Source organism: Leptonotus elevatus, chromosome 10, assembly GCF_054856555.1.
Source record: "Leptonotus elevatus isolate MCC_2025b chromosome 10, RoL_Lele_1.0, whole genome shotgun sequence".
Lineage (NCBI taxonomy): Eukaryota > Metazoa > Chordata > Actinopteri > Syngnathiformes > Syngnathidae > Leptonotus > Leptonotus elevatus.
This window is the reverse complement of record NC_141248.1, coordinates 11,473,116-11,495,970: the sequence shown is the minus strand read 5'-3', so window position 1 is coordinate 11,495,970 and position 22,855 is coordinate 11,473,116. Positions and strand designations below refer to the sequence as shown.

The following is a 22,855-nucleotide window of genomic DNA, read 5'->3' as shown; positions in this document are numbered from 1 at the left end:
CACACACACACACAGCCACATGCAATTTTGCACAAGGCGTCAAGTAGTAGTCAATTAAGGTTACTGCATAAAATTATGGTCCGTGGCAGCAAAAAAAAAAAAAAAAAAAACCATCCCCAAGCCGGTGAGAGTCCCCGCATCTTTTATCCTTTTTGTTTTCGGATGTGTGAGAGGGCATCAGGGACGATGTGAGTGTCCAAGTCGGCACACCTGAAGTTGACGCATCACGTTTGTGCGTTCGTTGATGTTGAGGTTGTGGCTGAGTGTCCCTCAACATGACTGTTGAGGTTCTCGGGTGAACGCGCAGACTTTTGACTGCCTCCTCCATGCCGAATGTACTGTGTATAAGTGCCCCCTAGTGGTTTGCCAAGTCATCGCCTCCAAAGCATGAAAGCATCATTCGGAGATGATCTAGCACACGGGTGTCCAAATTTCGACCTCCAAGGGCCACATATGGAAAATCAAAGCAAGCAAGGGCCACATTTTTCACCTTTTTCACAGCAGAATTCATTGAATGTGGTGAAGCAAATCCATCATTGTAGGTGAACATATGCTATGCATTTATGTCTTGCTTTTATGTAGGTTTTTAGGGTGTCCAGCAGCATGTGTTCAAATAAAAATAGATCCGCCCCTGTACTGAAGAGCAATAGAATTGCATCTCCACATTCACAAGCAAAGTAAAAACAATCGAAGGTCAGCTTTGTATTGGGGTGTTATGAATGTTGTCATTATTTCAGTTGTAAATAGTTTTTGCAAATTGAGAATAGCTCAATTTAGGATTATTACCATTATTGGGAAATAGCTGAAGGCCTATTTTTTTCTATTTCTTACAATTATTTGACGCACTTCTCCTTCTTCATAATTCATTCAATTTACATAATTCCAATTTCAGCATATTCCAAAAATTCACGCACTGGTGGCTTCTATTTTGTTTATTCCAAAAATTCACAGTTTTCCCATAACTGAGCTTTTTCACCTTAGAATTCCCCATTCATTCCAAATGAGACAGAATTTCTTGTTATTTATTTACCGTTCATTTTCATTGGCACATCCAAAATAACAGAGTCAGATAGTTCCCATTTGAAATTTTAATCATTCTGCTTATTCAATTCGCCGAATGAATGATTTTCCAAAATACCGAAAATAGGAGGGAAAAAAGGTGCCTGCATATTTGGGTAGATTTCAGCCAATCCTTAAAAAAAATATATATTTTTAATTGCTTAGTGTTGGGCATTCCCTGATTTGAGTTGGTAAAATGTGGTAACATTTGTCACCAATCCACATCTTACTGAAAGATGTGGAAAACAAGGAAGTGAGCTGGAGAACATTTTTTTTTTTCTATTCTCCATCTGCCATCCAGTGTCGAAAGAAATCTGAATTCTATGGATGCCATGTAAGCTTATGCGTGTTTGTGTGTGCGCAGGCGGCCCTGGCAGAGAGCAGCCTGTCCCTGCTCAACAGCTCTTCCCTGATGACCCCCCCATCTGCAGCCAGTCTCAACATGCTGCACGTGGGCCACGATGATGTCAGCTCCACGGTGGAGCAGGTCAACAGCAACGGCAGCTGCAGTCCCACGCTCAGCCCTCACCAGTACAGGTACGCACGCGCACACAAACACACACACACACACACACACACACACACACACACACACACACACTGGCTTCTACTTTTTCACTATTTGTATGTCAGACATTTGGAGATGATTTTACCTGAGAAATGAATGACGATTGTAAGCGATTCCAAGCAGCCAATTACTACTGAACAAAATGGTCTTTTTCTGATTGAACTTTGAAATGCAGGTGCTCGCGATGCTACTTTAGGAAACAATTGGAAGTAGACGAGCAAATTAGTGTTTCTATCAGGGAAGATTAACAAAGACTGACAAACTAACAAAGACTAACATGGTTAAAATAAAGAGTGGCAAACATTATTCAGTTAAAGAAGAAAAGTCAAGTCAAAACAATGAGGTCTTACCAGAATGCCAGACTCAAATGTGTTGTAACTACTTCAAAAAAAAAAATCCACATTGGAACACTAAACTGGATTCCCATTGATCCTTAAAATGTCTTAAAAAGCCATGATTCTAAAAACAAGGCCTTAATTGGCATTGAAATGTATTAAATCAGTCTTTTTAAGTCAAGTGGATTTTTTTTATCAAAAAAATATTCTCACAGGGCTTCACAGGCCAGCATTCAAATATGATAAGTATGATTTTATGATTGTAAATAGATGCAAACTCTCAAAAAGAATGAACCTCCTTAATTAACCAAATGACAATAATGGAACCAACAAAATGTCATGCATGGACTGTAAGAACTGTGGACAATATGAGACATTAAGAACATTCTGAAGTTGGTCTTAAACCCTTCGGACCCATAGATGATTGCAGTGGACATGGCATAGTTGCGTGTCTAAACCAATAACGTATCATTTGGATGATGTCAACACTTCTAATGGGATTCTAGCTAACCAATTACAATCACAAGTTGATTTGCATGATGTTCATGTTAAAAATGTTACATATAAGCTTGGTAAGTTTACAACACGTTACAGCCAGAAAAACATGAGATAACCCCCCCCCCCTCCAATTTTTTTTAAATTTTATTCCCATGTTGTTCTTATGTGGGAAAAGAGTCAAAATCTGTTAAAAAATAAAATTAAAAAAATTGTCCAACATAAAAAATGCAGTTCTGAAGGGGTTAAATTAAATTTCAAGTTATTTTAAGCCAGACATATCCAAACTACTGTTTTTAGCGGCCCATGGCATATAACCAAAAATGATATTTGACATTTTGGACAATTGGTTTCTAAACTAGAGCTTATCTAGATATGCGACGATACGAGTAATTATTATAATAATATTAGTTCCGTGCAGGGGTGGATCTAAAAAAAAAAATCCTCAAATTAATTGAACAGAAAGCTGTTCTATACAGTAGCAAGTTTTCAAAACAACTCAAATATAAACAAGATATAATTGCTTGCCTTATTGATTGAGTTCAGTGTGTTGAATAAATTGAGCGTGACCAATGACGGAGCGCGTCGATGTCACTGACGTCTACCTGCGCACGCCTCCTGCAGCCACGCGGTGCACGTGAAGGAGGAACCCACCGAGATCGAGGAGGACTGCCGGCCCGTCTCCCTCCTGGCCGGGATCGCGCACAACCTGCCGTTGCCGAGCGACGACCGCGACCTGGAGGACGACCTCCCCGCCGACGACCTGGAGTAAGACGGACCCCGCGGACGGACGGGGTCGGAAGGGGCGGGGCTTAGTCAGCAGAAACGATAGCGACACTCAAGCAAAAGGAGAGAAAAGAAAACAAACGAGAATGTTTTTATTTTTGATTTGTCGTTATGAGCAGGCAACCAAGGACGACATTGAAAAACTCCAAACAGGGTTTGAAGACCTCCGTTACTTTAAGTCTGTGGAGCACTGCTTTAACGTTACGTCTCTTTACACAAACACACACACACACTGGCGCACTCCTTCACTAATCGAAGCCTCCTTCAGCCTCTGCCGAAGAGGTTTGGATGTAACCTCTTGTCCTCCTCACTCAGGCTGCCCGGCTAGCCGTGTAGGCCCACACACACACACACACACACGCACACACACACACGTGTGACCATGTGTATATAGATTGGGAGCATTCGCCAGGGGGTCGTGCAGTATACCTCTCCATCTCCCGACACACTTTGGAGTCAATCTTTCATCAGATCCAAAGCAAACGTTCGGCTTTCAAAATGGAAAGAGAGGAAGATGCTTTCAAAGAATACCTCGGACTGCGCCCCGACACATCCGGAAGGGGGTGTGGCCTCTCTTTGCTTGTGAGATATTGAGGGGGAGGGAGGGAAACAAGAAGAAGAAAAATACATTATCCCAGTCACCCAAAAAGACTGCAAGAAAAGGAACATCCAGTGCTGTCTCTTCTCCTTTGTTCAGGATGGAGAGATGAGTTTGGAACACTCATAGAAGAAAATAGCCGGGAAGTGTCTATAGAAATATTGTGACTTTAAAAACAAAAAAGAACAAAAAAAAAAAGGAACCTGTCAACGACATGGAAAAAAAACACGTGGTAGCTTTATCTTTATCATTTCCTTTTTTTTTGTTTATGTTATTATTCTTTTCTTATTTTGGAGGAGCATTATTCCCATTGTGGTGTTTCAGTTTCAATGTATCTTTTCTGACGATGCTGGTTTTATTTTTGTATCGATTTTGTTTTCCACGCCATTCCGAAAGAGTATGAAAAAAGACAACGCGCAGTATTGTCCCCCTCTCCCTTTCACTCCCAAGTGTAGCAGGCTAGAAATTTGGAAATAGCACTTAAAAGTTACCATTATCCCAACTAATTATTTAACAGCATTTTTTTCTATGTGTGCCATTCAATTATTTTGGTTGTTTATTTAGTTGAGAGATATCAGTAATGCTTTAAAAAAAAAAAAAAAAGAGATATAAAACTATATATTAATGCAGTCAGAGAATACCTCATCCCACAATTTCCAAAAGAAACAAGGGGGGACTTCTTTGCGTGGGATACTACCAAAACCATTCAAAGCTCTGTGCTCGTGATTTGTTGCCGTGGCGACGCGATCTTTGATTCAATGTGTCAGGATGTGTTAACGGAATATTACCGGAGATGTTTCTGTTTTTCTTTGAATTGTATTTTGTTCCATGAGCAACAAAGCATTGCTTTCTCCACAGTACCGTGCCAAATTTAACATTTGTCATTTTTCAAATCTATTACCTGCTTCTTATTCCCGTCTTATTTTTGTTACAGGTAACCAAAGAAATATTTAGAAAACCAAAAACCCTGTAGTTTGTTTCACCCCCCTCACCCCCCCCCCCCCTTATTATTATTATTATTATTATTATTTCCATCACCTTTTTATTCTTAAAGAACTGGCCAAAAGACAACAAACCAGGAGTTTGAGCTCTTTTTATTGTGTTTTTTTTTTTATGTATTGTTTAAAAGTTAAACAGGACTTACAGTGCTGACCATTCCCAAACCAAAGTGTGAGAAGCAAACTACAAATTTGAAGTGAAAGCTTTTTTTTTTCGGTTACAAACGGCTCCTATTCGGTATGAGGCCAAATAGACAAAGGAGTATTAAAGCTACACTAATAAAAAGGAAAAAGGAAAAATATGAGAAAACAAAATCACATTTTTGCTTAGTAAAAATCAGGCCACTTCTTTTCAGTACCGGTAGTCAACTTTTGAATATTACCAATACTGATACCAAGTACCAATACCACTAGTAGGCTACTTTTGATAAATAAAATTTCTCCCCAAAAAACTAGGGGTATTTGATACCACTTTTTTTTCAGACCGATATCAGAACAATTCGTCATCTTACTATTCACCCATACCACTTGTACTTTTGATACATAAAAAATTCCTCCAACAAACAATGATAGATCATTTCAAGGAAAGATTTCATTAAAATTTCATTAAATTAATGGCCATTTTCTATTCTTTTAATTTCTAATTTCTAGTTCCTGATTGTAAAACGGCTACAAGAGGGCGGGAGATACTGGTACTCCCCTATCCCTAAAAGAAAGACCTATATATCCCAATATAGCCTTTTTCATTACGATTTTATGACATGAATAGCACTTTTCTATTCTTGTTATTTCTAATTCCGGATCGTAAAACGGCCACAAGATATCGGCCACCATCCCGAGTATGACACCTCGAACTAAGACGGGGTATGAGCCCGATACCGAAACATGCATAAAGTTGTCATTTTAAGAACTGAATGTCAAACTCACTCATTATTTAATAATTGTTAATTCCCAAAGTTGAATTTTCTGTGTGTGTAGTTCTTTCTTCAGAAACAAACACAAACATTGACACCATAAATGTTATACTGTAAGAAACATTCTCAAATGAAACTTTTATCTCATAACATTGTCGATTATTCTCATAGCATTTTTTTTCTCTCTCTATTTTCAGTGTGGCCGTAATACTCCTTGGTACAATTAAGTATTAACGTGCACAGTTCCTCTGACTTAGACAAAAGAAAAAGCACTTAGAAGTGGAAGCGTGACTCTGCCATGCTCGGGGCTAACGTGTGTTCCAAACACAATCCCAGGACTAAGTCATTCCAAATATGTGTAGCGAGGAATCTTTCCGTAAAGAGGGAACAAATAATAATAGTACAAATGATATCTCTCCAATGTGAGAGGACAGCAACCAAGGGACATCACGTTGGCATTTTCATTCTTAACGTTTGCACTTGACACCATTTTCTTATTTAATTGAAGAAGCTTTGCGTTCAAACTGCAACTTATTTCTTCGAAAGCAAAAAGACAAACCAAAAAGAACACTACCTCCTTTTGGAACTCTCTTTCAATACCCCCCCCCCCCTTACACATTATTCCTGATTTTATTAACAATATGTGGACTCCCTGACGCGTACGTGTGCTTCAGCCCAAAAACAAACAAAACGGACTGTAAAGACTACCTCGCCTTAGCTGCGACCTGAAGCATGACGGGGAACCCGTGATTGGGGCGATGTGCCGTTGCAGGGAAACTGTTATCAGGTGCGATGATGATAGGCTGAATAACACACACACACACACATGCACATACACATGGGTGGCACAGAAGCATTGAAGCAGGGCTACATGGGTTCGTGCAAACACAGACTCTGACCAAATATCCAAAGACCCCCCCCCCCCAAAAAAAAAGCAGTAACCACTCCCCGAGAGGACACTCACACACACTCATCACGGCTCCTTCAGTCCAAACAAGAGGAACTGCTGCATTCAGTCCAACATGTAGATGATCTTGTGCTTTAAGGTACACCTGTAAACAAGGCGCTTTTATAAAGATTGTTGACAGGTCGCCGCCGCGTAACATTTCTTGGCATAACATGATGTATTGTTGTATATTAATGATTGACTTATCTCTCCAGGGCATTCTTTCCTTTCATTTCTGCTTTTTTTTTTTTCCTCTCTGTGTGTTTTCTGCACCTGTTTAGCGATTGTAAAGCTTGCAGCTCTGGTTGCTATACTGTATTGCTAATGCTGAACTATATGTATTTATCATATTAAGTACTGCAGGTATCTCGGTTTTGATAGTTTTCTTTTGTTTCCATGTTTTCAGTTCTTCATAAAAACGTCTGGGACGCTGATTTTATTTTTTTTTTTTTAAAGTGTATTATGGCAAAAAAAAACAAAACAAAAAGAAAGAAAAAAGATAAAAGTTAGATCAGTGGTTTTAGGTAAGATCTGTTTGTATATTTATCTTAGCTAGGTCTATTTTGATACTTTTTTGTCTCTGTACTGCATTTATGCGTTTTTAAGGAAAAAATACACAAATGGATAAACTACAAATTTATTTCATTATGTATTAATACCTCAGAAGGACTTTTTTTTTCTCTCAATGACAGGACCAAAACCTTTGAAAAGAAAACGAGTGTAAGAATATTTAGCCTCTCTCCTGCTTTACACAAATGTGGACTGTCTGTTGGTCCTTTCAGGTGCCAACATTGTGTCCCTCTGACCCCTGACCCTTGTCATTCCTTAGCTGACCTCTGACCTGCAGAGCTGTCAATCATCCGCGGGCGGGATGGGGGTGTGCCGAGTCACACAGTTCCTCTCTTAATCCCGAAAAAGCAGATCAAACGCTTGCATTGTTGACGCTCATCCTTTTTTTCTTTTTTGTCGTCGTTGTTGTTGGCGTGGTCACGGTGCCAAAATGTGGACTCCGAGATGCAGCTCTCCATCTGACTACCAAAGTCCAAAAACTCCTGAACTGTAACCAAACTGATACCTTAACCAAACCGAAAATGAGCTACTTCCAAAAGTCTCGATTGACGTCACAGATCACCTTCACTGATAGCTGTTATCTCTTGTGCGTGTGCGTGACCGCGGGCCTCCAGCCCCAATCGTCACGTGTGATTGGACGCTTTCGCCGGCGTCATTTCAAGCGGGGGAAGGGACTGTCAAAGTGGAGCATTGACGGTTTATTAAACAAGTCCGAATGACCACTTCAGCTCTCCTCTGGTTAAACCTTAGGAATGTGTGTACATTTTCAGCAGTGACTCTTCAGTGCGTTGTTACTTAATTTCACTTTATCGCTTTGCTTCTTTTGTTGCTATTTCTTGTTCTTTGCAAGTGTCACCAGATTTTGAGGCGGGGGCTGGGTGCAGGTGGCTTTAAGACACAGAGTGGAGCCTCCATGCCGGGTAGCCATGTTGATGCCAGTCACTGCCCTTTCTGTCATGCTGTATAAAACACACACACACACACACACGCATATATCTGTGTATTTGTAACCTGAATCTTCTTGTGTCTGTCCATGCAGACAATAAAAAACTGTACAGTAGGTCTAGTTGCATGTAATCTGTACTAATTATTGACAATGGCATTATAAAATGCAATAAAATACTTATTACACTGTCCCTTGTTGAGTCTTTGTTACTTTAGGGGTTGATATTAGCTTAGTGGATTCATAGTAGTAGATAGTAGCAGTATTACATTTATTATTAACTGAAATGTATTTATTATATTAAATCAGAGGAGGAATCATACTGTTTTACAAGGTGAATGGTTGTATTTGCTTTATACTGTAGGGTGACCAGACATCCCGGTTTAAAGGGACAGTTCCGTTTTTGAGCTTTAATGTCATGAGTCCACAGCGGATTCCTGCTTTTTTGTTTGTTTGCTTTTTAAATTGACAGCAAGCCAATTGTTTGGGTCATGTGCATGTCAATCATACAGTATAGCAAATCATACGATAAATCTTTTTTTCTTTTTTAAAGAATTCAACTGTTAAATCGCTAGTTGGTGTTTGTCAGGCTGGAATGTCCTACTAGCCTAATGATGTGGTCGCAGGTCGCACCCAACACAAACTTTTGTGGTGGCATATGGCCAATGTTATTATGTTACAATGCGGGACCGACGGGAGCTCTGCCAGCTTACAATAACTGCCGGTAACGGCAAAAAGATGGTTGGATAATGGCGAGTCCATTGGTTGTTTACAGCTGTTCAACCAAGATAGATGTAGCATTAGCTAAATTAATAACACAACCAGATTGACTAGCAATTACATTTTTTTATAGTTATAATTGTTCCTGTTCCTGTATATTTGATTTTCAGCTCAATTATAGTGTCCCTGTTTTTAATTTTGAAAATCTTGTCACACTTTTTTTAAACCAAATGAGTCGGCGCTAACTGTCCAGAAGCTAATGGTACCCAAAACAAGAACTGAATCAAAATGTCAAGACAATAATGCTCACTTTGATTGACACTGTGAGCAAGGTATCGACTTAGTTAACAATACTAATATGATCATTAAAAATGTCCCAGCAAAACTAAATATCCTTCCATCTATTTTTTTATGCCACTTATATTGTTCAGGTTGGCAGGGAGCACACAGAGAGACATACAAAAGAGAAACAGCTCCACTAAAAGTATCAGGTACAGTTATATTATTTAAGATAAGTATTTAAATCGTTTAATTTTATACTATTTAAAGTAACAGCAGCCTTTGGTTTGTATGCTTTTGCACAAAACATTTGCTTCCTTAATGTATATCATACATTGATTTATTACCTCATCAAATGTATCCAGTATGAGGCATTGTAAGATTAAAAACACGAACATGCCAAGAAATAAGACGATTAAGTAACGCGGAGTCATGTTTGCTGATGTTGTGTTGTGATACAAAGAGCAGCCACCAGGAGGAGTAAACAAACCGGACAACACAAGCGGCATGTCACAAACATGCAGACTGGGACAAACATCCACTGACAGCATCCGGCCAACAGGGTGCGCCAGAGAGTTCAGAACATTGAGGGTGCGCTATCTGCGCACTTTGTGATGGAGTTAACAGTGACAAGCAGGCGAGATGGATTGATGGAGTGTTTATGCTTCAAACTACTGTAGTTCTTGTCACCTTGCTATATACTTCCTTTCTTTCCTTGTGCTTTCTCTTGCTGCAGGTTTGGCACATGCCCTCCAGCTTGTCTTTGAACCTCAGCACTGCACTCTGCATATGTTGCCACAGGGAGAGGGGGAAAAAATGGCTGCATGTTTTTTTAAATATTTTTAATCCGTTATTTTTCGTAGGGAAAGTTGAAACTTAGTTTCATCTTTTGCTTTTAGGGAACTTCTTTCAGTCATCTGGGAGGAAATTCACTCACACTGAAATCCAGGTGACTTTTACTTTTGGGAAAAGTGTGCTGGAGACGTGCGTGCAAACATACAGCGGCATGCATACGGGGGACTATGAGGATATATGCTTGCGCAAGGTGAGCCAGGGTGCAAAGCAACATAAAGAGGTTGTTCTTGGCGGGTCACTTTGGTGTTTGGCGCTGATGCTCTGGCTTTCTTCCTGACTGCTCATCTGGACTGAGTAAATATTAGGTGTGAAGGTATGGCTGAGTTTAGATTTGACCGGTCGGTACCGCTTGTGAAAATGTGATGCATTTTATACGCATATCAGCTTGCATGCGCGCGTGTGTGTGTGTGTGTGTGTGTGTGTGTGTGTGTGTGTGTGTGTGTGTGTGTGTGTGTGTGTGTGTGTGTGTGTGTGTGTGTGGCTTGGTGTGAAGGGCCCAACATCATGCAGAGCACTGAGGTCCAGGCAGACCCTATGAGTCACTAAATACATTTAGTGTACTGTACATAGAGCCATGCTGACATCTTTTCTCTTCCTGTCATCCACTCCTCTCGCCCTTGCTTTTCCCTCCTTCCATGTCTGTGGCCTGCCACAGTGGGCTGTCCTCCAAACAGCATGTTGACTCACTAAAAGCAACACAACATGCCGAGTTGAACTGCGACACGCTCTGATCAACGCAAACGTATGTTAAACACCATTTACAGCTCAAAGCAAACATGGTGAAGCAGCGTTTAGCTGCCGTGCTGTACACAAATGGAATAAGAAATGAATTTCACAGTTGGGTCTTTTAATGATTTAAGAAACCTTTATTTTTTTAACTTCTGAATGTAAAAAAAAAAAAAAAAAAAGAACTGTCATGACAAGTTTGCTCTATGTTATTTATTTGGTTGTTACTAACATAACTATGAGATTTATTTTTATGAGAAATCATTTCCAGTTTAATACATTTTGGAGTCTCGCAGCGTTCCTAAAGGGACGCTCTAAAATCTTAAATGCGTCTGGTGAATGACGAGAGAGCGGCGTGGGGGGGTGTGACTCTCCCAATCGCATGTTGTGTCTTTAGGCAGAATGGAAGGACAACAAAAAGTTTATTTAAAAAAAAAAACCCGCAGAGGGTTACAGCAAAGAAAAGATTATTAATAACTGTGTTTTTTGTTTTCTTCTTTGTTGAATTGAATGGCAAGGTCCAAGCTTTCCCGCTAGAGGCCATCATTTGAGAATACGCAATCATTTAAAATCCTTTGTGTTCATACAATGCCTTTCATGAATGACATTCACAAAGCTCAGACGTTATCAATAACTTCTCCACCTCACAATCTATTTTACAATGTTGTGCTAAAAGCAATAAAATAGTATAATGCAAAGACTGTTTCTCATGCAAGGTATGCATTTTGATTTATAAAGTTGGTTTTGCTGTGAATAATTTTTTTTTCACTTTTTCTTTTGATACAGGTTTGAAATAAAAAACTATTAATTCATTCATTTTTTCAATAGACACGTAAACGTATTAAAACATGGCTTTCCAAGTAATATTCCTGTTCTCGCTCCCTCACTGTCTTCGAAAAGGGAACAACTTTCGTATTACAAAATGACTTAAGTGACCTAATCCGCCTTTTAACACTACCCGTTGAATATTATATTTAAATTGGCACAAAACAATTGAGAATGAAACATTGCATATTCGACCAAGCAAAATAATACCGTCAAACAAAAAACATAATAGATGTGCTAACGAAAATTAGCATAGTTGTTATGGTAATTGTAAACCTTCCAAATACACCCATGGAGTAGCAATACATACAAACATAGTATATTCTCTCTGCTGTGCGGGAACAACAAATATTAAAAACGACAAAACGTGATAAACGTCTTCTTCTCGAGCTTAATTACGTTATGTCCAGCAGACCTTACTGTAGGCGCATACCGTACTCTAAATTTTACCTGTATCAGGTAAAAACACTTTATTGGTTCATAAGATTTTCAATACAAGAATTTGTAGCAAAAAAAAAAAAAGAAGGCAAATCATACATAGGAGAGGTCAAGAAATGGAGCGGACTGATTCAATACACATTGGGCAATTTTTGAGAGAGAGAGAGAGAGAGAGAGAGAGAGAGAGAGACCACAGCTGCAGAACAAAAGCATCTTTGTGAGTGATTGGAACCACATTTTGAACCTCCTCCTCCTCTTCCTCCTGCTCCTCTCTCCCATCCGACCGCTCTGAACGACTCAAGCAATCCACGTCTAAAGTTTATAACCATTGTGCGTGCGTGCATGTGACTCTAGTTTGACTTGCTCGCACACAAACAAACCTCTCTCTCTTCTCTCGTGTCACTCACTCCATGTGCTTGTGAAGTAGTAGGGCAGTGGAGCAGCTCTTTCCTCCTCCTGGCGAGGTGAACTCTCTCTCTCTCTCTCTCTCTCTCTCTCTCTCTCTCTCTCTCTCTCTCTCTCTCTCTCTCTCTCTCTCTCTCTCTCTCTCTGCTGGCACTTAGCACAGTGGAAAGCCTCAGCAGAAGCCTCAGAGGCCCAAGCCAAACAACGAGCATGTCCGCGTCCTATGAGAAAGGTAGAATTGCTTAAATATACTCCGAACAGGGCACGGCTTTCCTTTGTGAGGACAACGTGCCCTTGTGCGCAGCGGGGAGCACATTGCCTTCTCTCAAATATGCATTTGTACTTGAGAGCAAGCACTCAGCAAGAGTTGGTTTTACTCACTGAGAAATGCTAATTTAAGAGCAAACTGTCGCTGTAGGCAAACGACAAGACCGGTTGTATTGGAGGGTCTGTCAGATACGTTGAGCGAAACTTCAAGGCTCATAACGCACTTCTTTGCGATTAAATAAATCAGGTGGGGTCGAAACTTCTGCAATCATAACATTTTTTAAACCACTTTTTTTTTTAATATGCTACATTGTCTTTCTAAGTGATCTGATTAAGTAATGTGTTAGCCAGGAGCCACTTAGCTTATCCAAGTCAATGAAATGCTAGCTTAACTCTTAAAGCACTCAACTCAAGCCGTTAGCACCAGGTCGAGTTAACATATTTTATAGAATGCAGAAAAACATTAGTTATCTGCAGATTTAAAAAATATTTGCTAGTTTTTTTGTACAAGCTAGCTACTTCATGCTAATTTAAAATGGGCATTTTCCTACTGCTTTTGTAAATACTAAAAAATAATTCTTGTTTTGATAGCAGCCGCTGCTGATTTGTAATTGGAGGCTGATTTGATAGAAGTGTAATGTGTTAGCCAGGAGCCACTTAACTTATCCGAGTCAACGAAATGCTAGCGTAACTTTTAAAGCACTTAAATCAGTTTGCCAGTACCAGGTTGAAGTAATAACATTGTATTTTATACATAACAGAAAATATATTAGGTATGTGCAGCATAAACAAGATTTGCTAGCTTTTTTAACGCTAGCTACTTCATGCTAGCTAATTTAAAACAAACATTTCCACGTTTATTGTCTAGCTTGTTCCTAATAATGGCATATAATTCATGTACGACATATGTGCTGTAGCTTGTGCAAATACTAAAATAATGCTTGTTGTGATAGCAGCCGCTCCTGATTCATAATTGGAGGCTGATTTAAAAGAAATGTTCGAGGTGAGGAATGTGGAACGGCGTTGTCATATTTGCCTGCTTGGTGCGCTCTGCCACTGGATGGCTTGGCCCCGTTCACCTCACAATCAGACCAAAAGATGATCCCCCTGCACCACAAGATGTTCACACGAGAACACAACACCACCCTGTGTAATGTCTTTCAATTATACCAACATCTAACAATACAGTAGGCTGAATTATCACAAAGTTATACATGCATTTACAAGTGTTGTATGTAATGAGAAATGACTCCGTCACAAACATCTCACCTCATAATCTTTCACTGAGCACTAACGTGCCATGGCCCATGGTCTAAGTTACCAAATGTGGTTCCTTGCCCTATAAAGGGCCACCAGGAGAGTAAATGAGATGCTGTGGTGAGGCTTAAATGCTGGGAATGTGGGTTATTGGGACTTCCACGTGTTGGTTTGGTTATAAGCACATAGGTATTGCGTTTGTCTTTCTCATTGTACTTCATAGTCTTCATTTGAAATAAACCTGAATGTTTACATCACAAAGTCCAATTCAACTTGAACAACTAATACAGCGTGGCTCCTTGAGGCAAAAGTCCCGCCCTCCGACAGGTTTTGTCAGAAATCCTGCAAAAAGCTCTCCGTCAAAGCTTTACCGACTCAGAGGAGTGACTGAGAGGCCAAATTGAAAAGGAGGCCAACAGGTTGTTCACAAAAATGGAAACGCTGTGAAAAGCCGCCTTCGCACATCAATCAAACGGCGCACTCTCATCAGTTGTACTTGTAACCTTCAAGTGTTGACATGAGCTGACTACCCTGCGATGGGTTTGGCCTGTATCACGGCTCGCTTGTTTGTTTAATGTCCTGTGCAGGCCTGTGCTAAACACTGCAAATATGTGCAACGGATCGCACTATTCAAAACCACCAGCAAAAGAAACTCATGAATATGTTGTCGTTCTCAAGACTGTCATGTCATGTGTTTGTAATCTCTCAACAAACTTCAATCAATTTGACTGCTATTCTTCTGAACATTTGAATTTTTTGGTGCCGTCTAGCATGTCAACGCTGACTATTAGTAATGTCCACAAAGCATGATTAAGTGGAGGCAAATGCTTAGTAATGTCCTGAAACCTGACATTGTTTATGGCCTTTTACTGGAAGGAGAGAGGAAGATTCCCAAAGGGGACCACGAAGCACTTTATCTTATTCGGGTCTTTGGTGATTCAGCATTTTACGTTAGTTTAGCGATTAGCATTAGCTTCTCCCTCTTCTTATGTTCTCTCTTCTTGCTCGGTATGTGGCATGCTTAGATATTTAGCCTTTGGTGATAGCGCTACTTGGAGAAGTTTTATTTGTCGCCACCAATGTGGACATTTGTTACTTACCATGCATGGTTTGATCCTGGCAGATTTATCAAAGTTCCATGCTAGCGTTTAACTAGATGTTTTGTGGATTGACAGTTGTTGGGTTTTTTTGGGTCTTAAAGGAGAAGATAGGGAATTAGCTAACTTGCTTCGCTGCTTCGAGCTACGCGTTGTGAAGCAAGTTAGTTTAGCACCTGCTGCCAAGCGTTCACTTTTTTTTTAACCAGCTCAGAGTTGATTGGTTAGCGAAGCATGACCAATCCACGAGCTGTTTAGGATTGGTGATCTTGGTAGGAGAAGAGCGCTGAGGTTCAGGGTTCAAATATTGTCGCTTGCCTTCGTTTTTGGAGTATGTTCTCAGCTCGCCATGCATGGTTTTCTAGGGGTACTTTCTCCCACTTTCATGCTATCTTAAGTGAATACTAAAAAGTCAATACAGTTGTTGCAAACGTGTTTATTATTATTATTATTGTTAACTCATTCACTGCCATTGACGGCTATAAACGTCAAAAATTCATTTGAACTATTTCTATTAGTTTAAATTTTCCCCCCAACTTTTTTTAACAAGAGTATAAAAACCTAGAATTGTTTTTATTGTACATTTAGAACAGATATAAACATTTGTGATTAATCGTGAGTTAACTAGTGAAGTCATGCGATTAATTACAGTAAAAAAATTGTATCGCCTGTCGCCACAAATTTTTAAATAATTTTTTCTTTTCTTTTTTAATCTTCTCTTTAAAAAAATAAATAATAAATAACTAGCGGAGTCATACGATTAATTACAATTAAAAATTTTAATCGCCTGTTGCCCCTAATTTTTAAGAATCTTTTTTTTTTTTATGAACTTATGGCAGCAAATGAGTTAATAATAATAATATTTTGTCTAAATGTGCCCTGCAACTCCGTGCTGGAGACCAATCTAGAGTGGTCCCCACCTCCTCACCCAGGACCCTGATGACAAGTGATAGGCCTATAAAAAATTTAACCGAGGGACAAAACTATGGAGTATTTACGTACTCTCAACTTAGAAATTGAGCACTATTTTCTTTGTAGTAAAATGTTGCCTGTGTATAACTTCTTGGATTTGAAGAAAAGAAAGAAATGTCACAGCAGTGAGTCATCATGACACTTTCTGTTGACTAGCTAGTGCTTCTTCAATATGTCGTTCGTATTTGCTACCTGCATTGTTGCCATCTGTGACAAAGACTATTATTAATGTGAAAACATGTGGTTACCGGCCTCGTAATTCACTGGCATGAAAGCTAGCCGGTAGTGCTAGCTGTCTGCTTCGGGTTAAGAGGTAATTATATGACAGCACTATAGCTCAGCCCAAGCCGTTTGTAGCCTGGAGGAAGCACAATCACTGCTGACTCTACTGAAGTGTCCTGCCCAAAAGCTGCTGCAGCACGCTGGGACCGTGAAGGCAGCACAACGGGGACAGACACGGATATCACAAGTCACGTATTAGCGCCGATTTTTATTCGCGTGAGAGCGAGAAAGCGGCACTCACAACTTTCTTTTTTCCCCTCTCTCTCTCCCTCTCTCCTTCAGCGAGCTGCCAAAAGCGTCCCAACATCTGGAGGACGAGGGGTGAGCCGGAGAAAGTTTTAAGGGAGGCGGAGAGGAAGAGGAGGAAAGGGGGATATCGAGTGGAGAAAAATGCACTGAAAAGTCAAACTTTTTTTGGGGGGGGTGTGCTGTGCACGTACCCGGCGTGCAGTGGATAAGATCCGTGGAAGTGTGTCGATAGAAGTGGAGGGGGCGAAGAGGGGGGAGGAAGGAGGACTCGGAGGGTGAGAGAAGTCCACCTGGAGAGGTCAGAGAATGAATTAGCCAAAAGCTCGGATATTACTCGATCCATCCACACGCAAGGTGAGTTGTTGTCGTCTTTGTTGTTGTGGTACAAACCGACTATCTATTGCGAGCTCATCAAAGTTCTTCCCACTCAACTCAGCACGCATGGACTCGTTAAGTGAAGCAGACGCGTGTAATTAAAGGAAAACCAACACATTGTTTACCTCGCAACTATCGTGATAACACGCCAAATATCGCCCGAGTTCGAAAGTCTTCTGTGTGACTGAGTTTGACGGCTTTTTTTTGGTCGAAACTTCTAGAAACGGTTTCACCTTCCCAAATGAACTTTATGATGAAATTGTGAGTGCGTACTGCGAATATGAACAAGTTGAAGTTGGTTTGTTCGGATGTTTTGAGGCAAAAATTGGTCAAGGTAGTGGATTAGCGAATGAAACAGCGGGAGCGCGCAAACAGCTGGCCAGCTGAGTGGCACGCGCTCGCCAAACACATAGTGGCACGTGATTGAACTTGAACTCCACTTTTCAGATCACTCTTTTTTTTTGGGAGGGGGGGGGGCATTTTTCTAAATTGTTCATGTTTCATCTCCAGCTAAAGAAACTGTGATTGCAGTCACTTGATCAAACTTAACATTCAATAACATCCATCCATCCATTTTCTTAACCGCTTGTCCTCACAAGGGTCGCGGGGGGCGCTGGAGCCTATCCCAGCTGGCTTCGGGCAGTAGGCGGGGTACACCCTGAACTGGTTACCAGCCAATCAAATCCTTTCTGCAAAGCATTCAATACATTTTGTGCTATTTTCTCATTTTAATAAACATTCCCTTGTTACTATTGATAGATCAATATGACTTTTTCAGGGCTGGTCGTGATACAGGTTATTGGTATTCAAGTGCATTGGAGCCAATATTCATTTTCAATAAAATAGACAATATTAGCGTAAAAAAAAAAATGTTGAAATGCCATTCAGCACTTTTGTTATATATATTTTTAACATGTTTAAAGTTTTTAGACAACTTTGTTTGAAATTGTAAACGTGCAGGAAGCTTCCAGGGTCATCACTATGTCCTCAGCTGAATGAAAAACTAAACAAGTAAATAGCTTCTTTAAAGTTTTTAGTAGTTTTCCAAAATTTCAACATAACTAAAATGTTAAAAGTAAATTTCACTTAATTTTGTTTTAATTTCAAAAATTTGGGTCAAATTTGGGGTTTTAGCAAAGATGTTTGCAGACAGTGAAAAACAGGCTTAAGATATCCCAAATTTCTTTGCGACAAGTTAAAACTGTCTGCAAACAATTTTGCAACCTTTTATGATCCCTGATGAAAACCCCAAATTCGCTACGTTCGCAAGGATTCTTCACTCAGTGAGATACTAGCTACTATATATCGGCCTTAATCCTTGTTTTTTTTTTTTAAGAAAGAAAGGAGAAAAAAAAGGCAATATTTGTCAAATGGCCAAATGTCGGGCTCCGATATTCGGCCCAGCTGATAATTGGTCTATCCCTACTTTTTATCCTTCAGTTGAATGAGCTCATGAAAATTTGTTGGTCATCTCAGATGTGTTACAAATTACCGAAACAACTTGAACTTGACTTGATTTTATATTGATTGACTTTTGACTTTCTTTTTTGTCTTCCTGACATATTAAACATTTAAATCAGTGATTCTCAAAGTGTGGTATGAGTACCACTAGCGGTACATGGGCACCCTCTGGTAGTACGCAAAATAACGCTCCATTTTCCTAACCGCTTATCCGGTGTAAGTTTATTTCAGTTGCATTTAACTTTGTATTACAATACATATGCATTTAATCTTTCAGAAGTATTTTTCAAGCTTTTATTTCATTTAAATGTAACTTTTAATGACTTATAACGTGAAAAAAACCTGCCTCGTTTTTGAAGAAGACTACTGCGTTATACTGCATTTTAATGTTGGTCATCATGTTGGTACTTGGAGAGCATATTTGGTGCAAAATTTTGCGAAGCATTAAACTAAATATTGTTTTAATAGTGAAACAGCTGTAATGTATGATTTTTCAGTATTGAAAAATCCTTCAAATGTATATGTTTTTTCAATATTGTCTCAGAGTAATAAATGTTTCTGATGGTTTCCCCTGATAAAAGGTTCATATTTTTACGTAAAAGCAATTTGCAATACAACGGCAGCATTGAAGCGTTTCATACAAGCAAAAGACTTACCGTTAGTCAAAACTAAACGTGATGAGATCTTTCCAGTTTTGAAAGAAAACATAATCTGTCTGCTGTGTCTTTTCTACTTGAGGAATAACTTAATCACGCCGGTGAAAAAGGCTCTACCTCCCACCATGAACCACTTAATACAATAAGAAATTGTTCCTGTTATTCATCCAGTGATCATTCTCCCCACAATGCTAGGTCTGACTCTCCCTTTCCCACAGGCTAGCTCCTGGGCCCCTCCACCTCCTTGGAAAAGAGCCAGGCCAACGCCCATGGATGAGGAGAGGAGTGCTCCTGCCATATCCCCAGAGCCACCAGATGACGGGGACCCCTGCCCAGCAGCCCACCTGCCCACTTTACATATAAATGCTAACATACAGATTGAAAATAGCACCTTCATCCCATCAACAAGTAGAGGTAAGGTAAAGGGTTGACTTGTCTTATTGGGGTAATAGGAAGTGGAATGGTGGGTTGACTAAGCTGTATGAGACATCGCAAAAGATTCTTAAATAACTTTTCAGTTTGCTTGTGAGCACACGATCACGAATGTAAACATCGTCAGGCATCACAATGGACGAGTGGTTAGCACATCTGTTTCACAGTTCTGAGGTTTCAAGTTCAAACCTCAGCTTTGGCCTTCTTGTGTGGAGTTTGAATGCTCCCTCGTCACGACAACAGCGTTTGGCAAAATAAAATACTTTGCTTTTACTTTTCGTCTTGAACATCTTTAGATAAAATCTCTTGGTGGAGTTCTTTAAAATGTTACCTATATAAAAGAAAATGGGGCTAAATGTGAAAGTAAATTGAAAATGGTTTCCCCTTTTCACCAAAAGTGTTTTTATTCATTTATTGCTTTTATCTACCAATCACATCTTTTGAAATGTCTGAAATAGCTATGGGAGTCAACCACACCTCTTTCTGTCCATTGTTTGCTCAAAAGTTATTTGAAAATGTTCTGGAATCATGCCCGAGCTAAGACTGCTTGCTAGGAATTTTTAGGTTCAGTTTACAAAATGGATCGTTGGGTAAACATCATTAGCCTTGACATAACTACACATTCTACATCCCCCCCCCCCCCCCCCCGTTTGTCAACCCGAGCTTGTCGGTGATCGAGTGATATTGTCTATTCTCTTGTGAAAGAAGCAAATTAGCATTTATTAATATGACATATGACAGGGTTGAAGTTCAAATGGTCTTTCCAGAAATGAGCTTGTCTGATGTTGTCGAGAACAGTGTCAGTATTCAGCCAATAAATCTGTGGTTGCAATGGTACAATCTTGACTTCGCTATTGGGATTTTTCATTTATGTTGTCACAGTTGATTTTAGTGTTTGGTGCTGAAATCAAATTGTGGCTATGAGCTTTGGTTTGTGGGAAATAGTTGCTTCAAGTTGTCTGCACTTGAATGGGTGACCTGAGGGGGTCAAGAAGAATTCAGTTTATTGGAAAAAGCCAAAGTCATCAATGGGGCTCCTGGGAATTTGCGAGTGACCTTTACCCTCTGTGTGATTGGTCATGGCACCCCATCAGCTGGTGATGGGACGTGGTTAGCCACCTTGTGCTTGAACGAAGAGAAACAAACAAAAACAGTTGAAAATAACCCTAATTGGATTTTGTGATTTATTCATTTGACCCAACTTTTTGGGTTAAATAAATAACCCCAAAATATGTGTTGATCGCATTTTGACCCAACAATACGTATTGTGTTACCTTGGCATCCTGCAACAAAACTCTTTATTGAAAGCTTTTTTTGTTCTAACATTTGTCATGGTTACTGAATTATATTTGCTACTGTTGTACTAGCTACTCTTTGGTATATCCCATATTCATATTATGGGATTTACCTCAAGAAAGCCTGTTAAAGTTATTAAAAAGTGGGGCGGTGCTTCAACATGTTCTCGGAATTAAGCTGACTTTACCTGTGCAAACTCAGGAATCCATCGCAAAGCGTAACTGGAAGTTCGGCTGCCAGTCTGCCTGGCTGCTTGTGTGCGTTGAGGGTACGTAGGTGAGCCAGGGCGGGGGGGGGGGGGGGGGGGGACGATTGGTCAGGCTACCACAGAGGGCAACAAGGCCCTGCTTTCAGTGCCCCCCCCCCCCCCCCTCCATCTGGAGAACGCAGGACTTTGGGGCAACACAACATGCGCAAGTACAGTGAAAAACACATCTGACAGCACACACATAACGCTTACCAGGACACATGACAGTGCGTCTCTTTGACTTCCTAAGAAGTTGTTCGCCCACTGTGCCGATGTCATGCTCAACGATAATTTTAAGACAAGGGACCCAAAGATGTTTATTTTTATTCTACACATCAATTGTTTAAAATGGTAATTTTTTCCAAGTCATTTTTGGTTCCAGTCAACAATTTGCAGTCTACACCAAAACAGCATGATGCTTATTTTGTAAAATTGGTAAGGATGAAATAAGTCCTCGAGTAATTATTAGCGTAATTCCCAATGTTAGCGGCTAAAGGCTAGCAGCTAGCCACTGCCTGATATAGGCTGACGAGTTGTCAGACTACTTTTCAAAGGCAGTTTAATAGGCGAAAAATTACATTTTGATGCTGACATCTTGACACGCTTGACAAGTTCCTATTGCTAATTTATTTTTATTTACTTTTTACAAACCAGGCTTACTCAAATGAGCTGTTTTAGCCAGCAAAATCGCTACTGTGTTTTCAACCAAGCAAAAACAAAATATATGTTTATTTTAGCCACATACATTACTTGTTTATTTGATATAACTTTTAGTAGTTTATCTGAATACCGAAATATTATATCGCTCCAGCTCTAAAATCTGGGGATAATTTAGAGTAACATTAACACATATGATAAGGCTTTTTAGACCTTGGATTGCATCATTAGAAAAAGCCTCCTTGCAAATTAAACAAAATGACCCAAATTAGGGATAGGCAAGAACCGATTCTCGGTATCAGTACCGGGCCCATACTGTACTGTAATGTAGTTAAAGCACCCAAAAAATCCGCCTTGGCAGTAGTTAGCAAAGTGCGGCATCAGCGAATCATCATCTGCATCAGAAAATTATTTGTTCACAATGTTTTGCCAGTGTTTTGAATAAAGTTTTTATTTATCAAAAGTACTCATACTGGTATCCATTTTGGTGTCACACACTTGATAACTAAAATGACACAACTTATACCAAAGTGTGCAGAGTTTAATGATGAATGCGTCCCTTGAGTAGTGACCAAGCATGCACAGCAGAGTGCAGAGAGATCTCTTTTAGCGATCTGGTCATCCTTGATTGTGTTTTCAGCCTTTCCTGCTTAAAGTAAGTCAAGCTCCCCTCAGCGGCTCCAAGGCCACGGAATGGTGCTGTGTTTTGACAGATGTGTGCTCCTCACTGTTGGGAATGTTGCTCTCCCTCAGACATGAAGATGCAATGAGGCTATCTGTTTATGTAGGAAACCCTCAGCTCCATATGCTAAGCCCTCGTTCTTGTCCTTTTTTTTTTTTTTTTACCACTGGCATCTTTTTTTTGCCTCATCTTCAGTATTTTTTGACCCACTTCTCTCTCGTGTTGTTTAATCTTGCTCTTCGTTGCCATCTGCATCTGAGCCTACTAATTACTTCATTTGTATATATAGCCGAAGACTGGCGTATTTTCAATACAAAGGAAGTCAAACTGCGTCATTCTTTTAGGAGTCAGCACAACACTGAATTTTATTGCTTCCTCTTCTTGTTTGTAGACCAGTGGTTCACATAGCTGAACGCAGTCAATTTTCACAGTTGTACCTGACTGGCCACCAGCTTCTAATCTGCC

At 39.9% G+C, this 22,855-nt stretch overlaps 2 protein-coding genes across 3 annotated transcripts in view; both read left to right on the top strand.

Annotated features, from left to right (window-relative positions):
• The window catches only part of foxp4 (forkhead box P4), a 127,959-nt gene extending 119,554 nt beyond the window's left edge, over window positions 1-8,405 (top strand). For both annotated transcript variants that reach the window (XM_086086935.1, XM_086086934.1), the window contains exons 17-18: window positions 1,424-1,596; window positions 3,082-8,405. In XM_086086935.1, coding sequence (XP_085943061.1) covers window positions 1,424-1,596; window positions 3,082-3,229 — 321 coding nt within the window. In that variant the 3' untranslated portion in view covers window positions 3,230-8,405. The remainder of the gene's footprint in view (window positions 1-1,423; window positions 1,597-3,081) is intronic.
• Window positions 8,406-16,466: 8,061 nt separating this feature from the next.
• Window positions 16,467-22,855, top strand: part of mdfi (MyoD family inhibitor) — a 33,158-nt gene continuing 26,769 nt past the window's right edge. Inside the window, exons 1-2 of the mRNA XM_086087181.1 lie at window positions 16,467-16,938; window positions 19,295-19,490. Of these exons, the coding sequence (XP_085943307.1) occupies window positions 19,346-19,490 (145 nt within the window). The 5' untranslated portion in view covers window positions 16,467-16,938; window positions 19,295-19,345. The remainder of the gene's footprint in view (window positions 16,939-19,294; window positions 19,491-22,855) is intronic.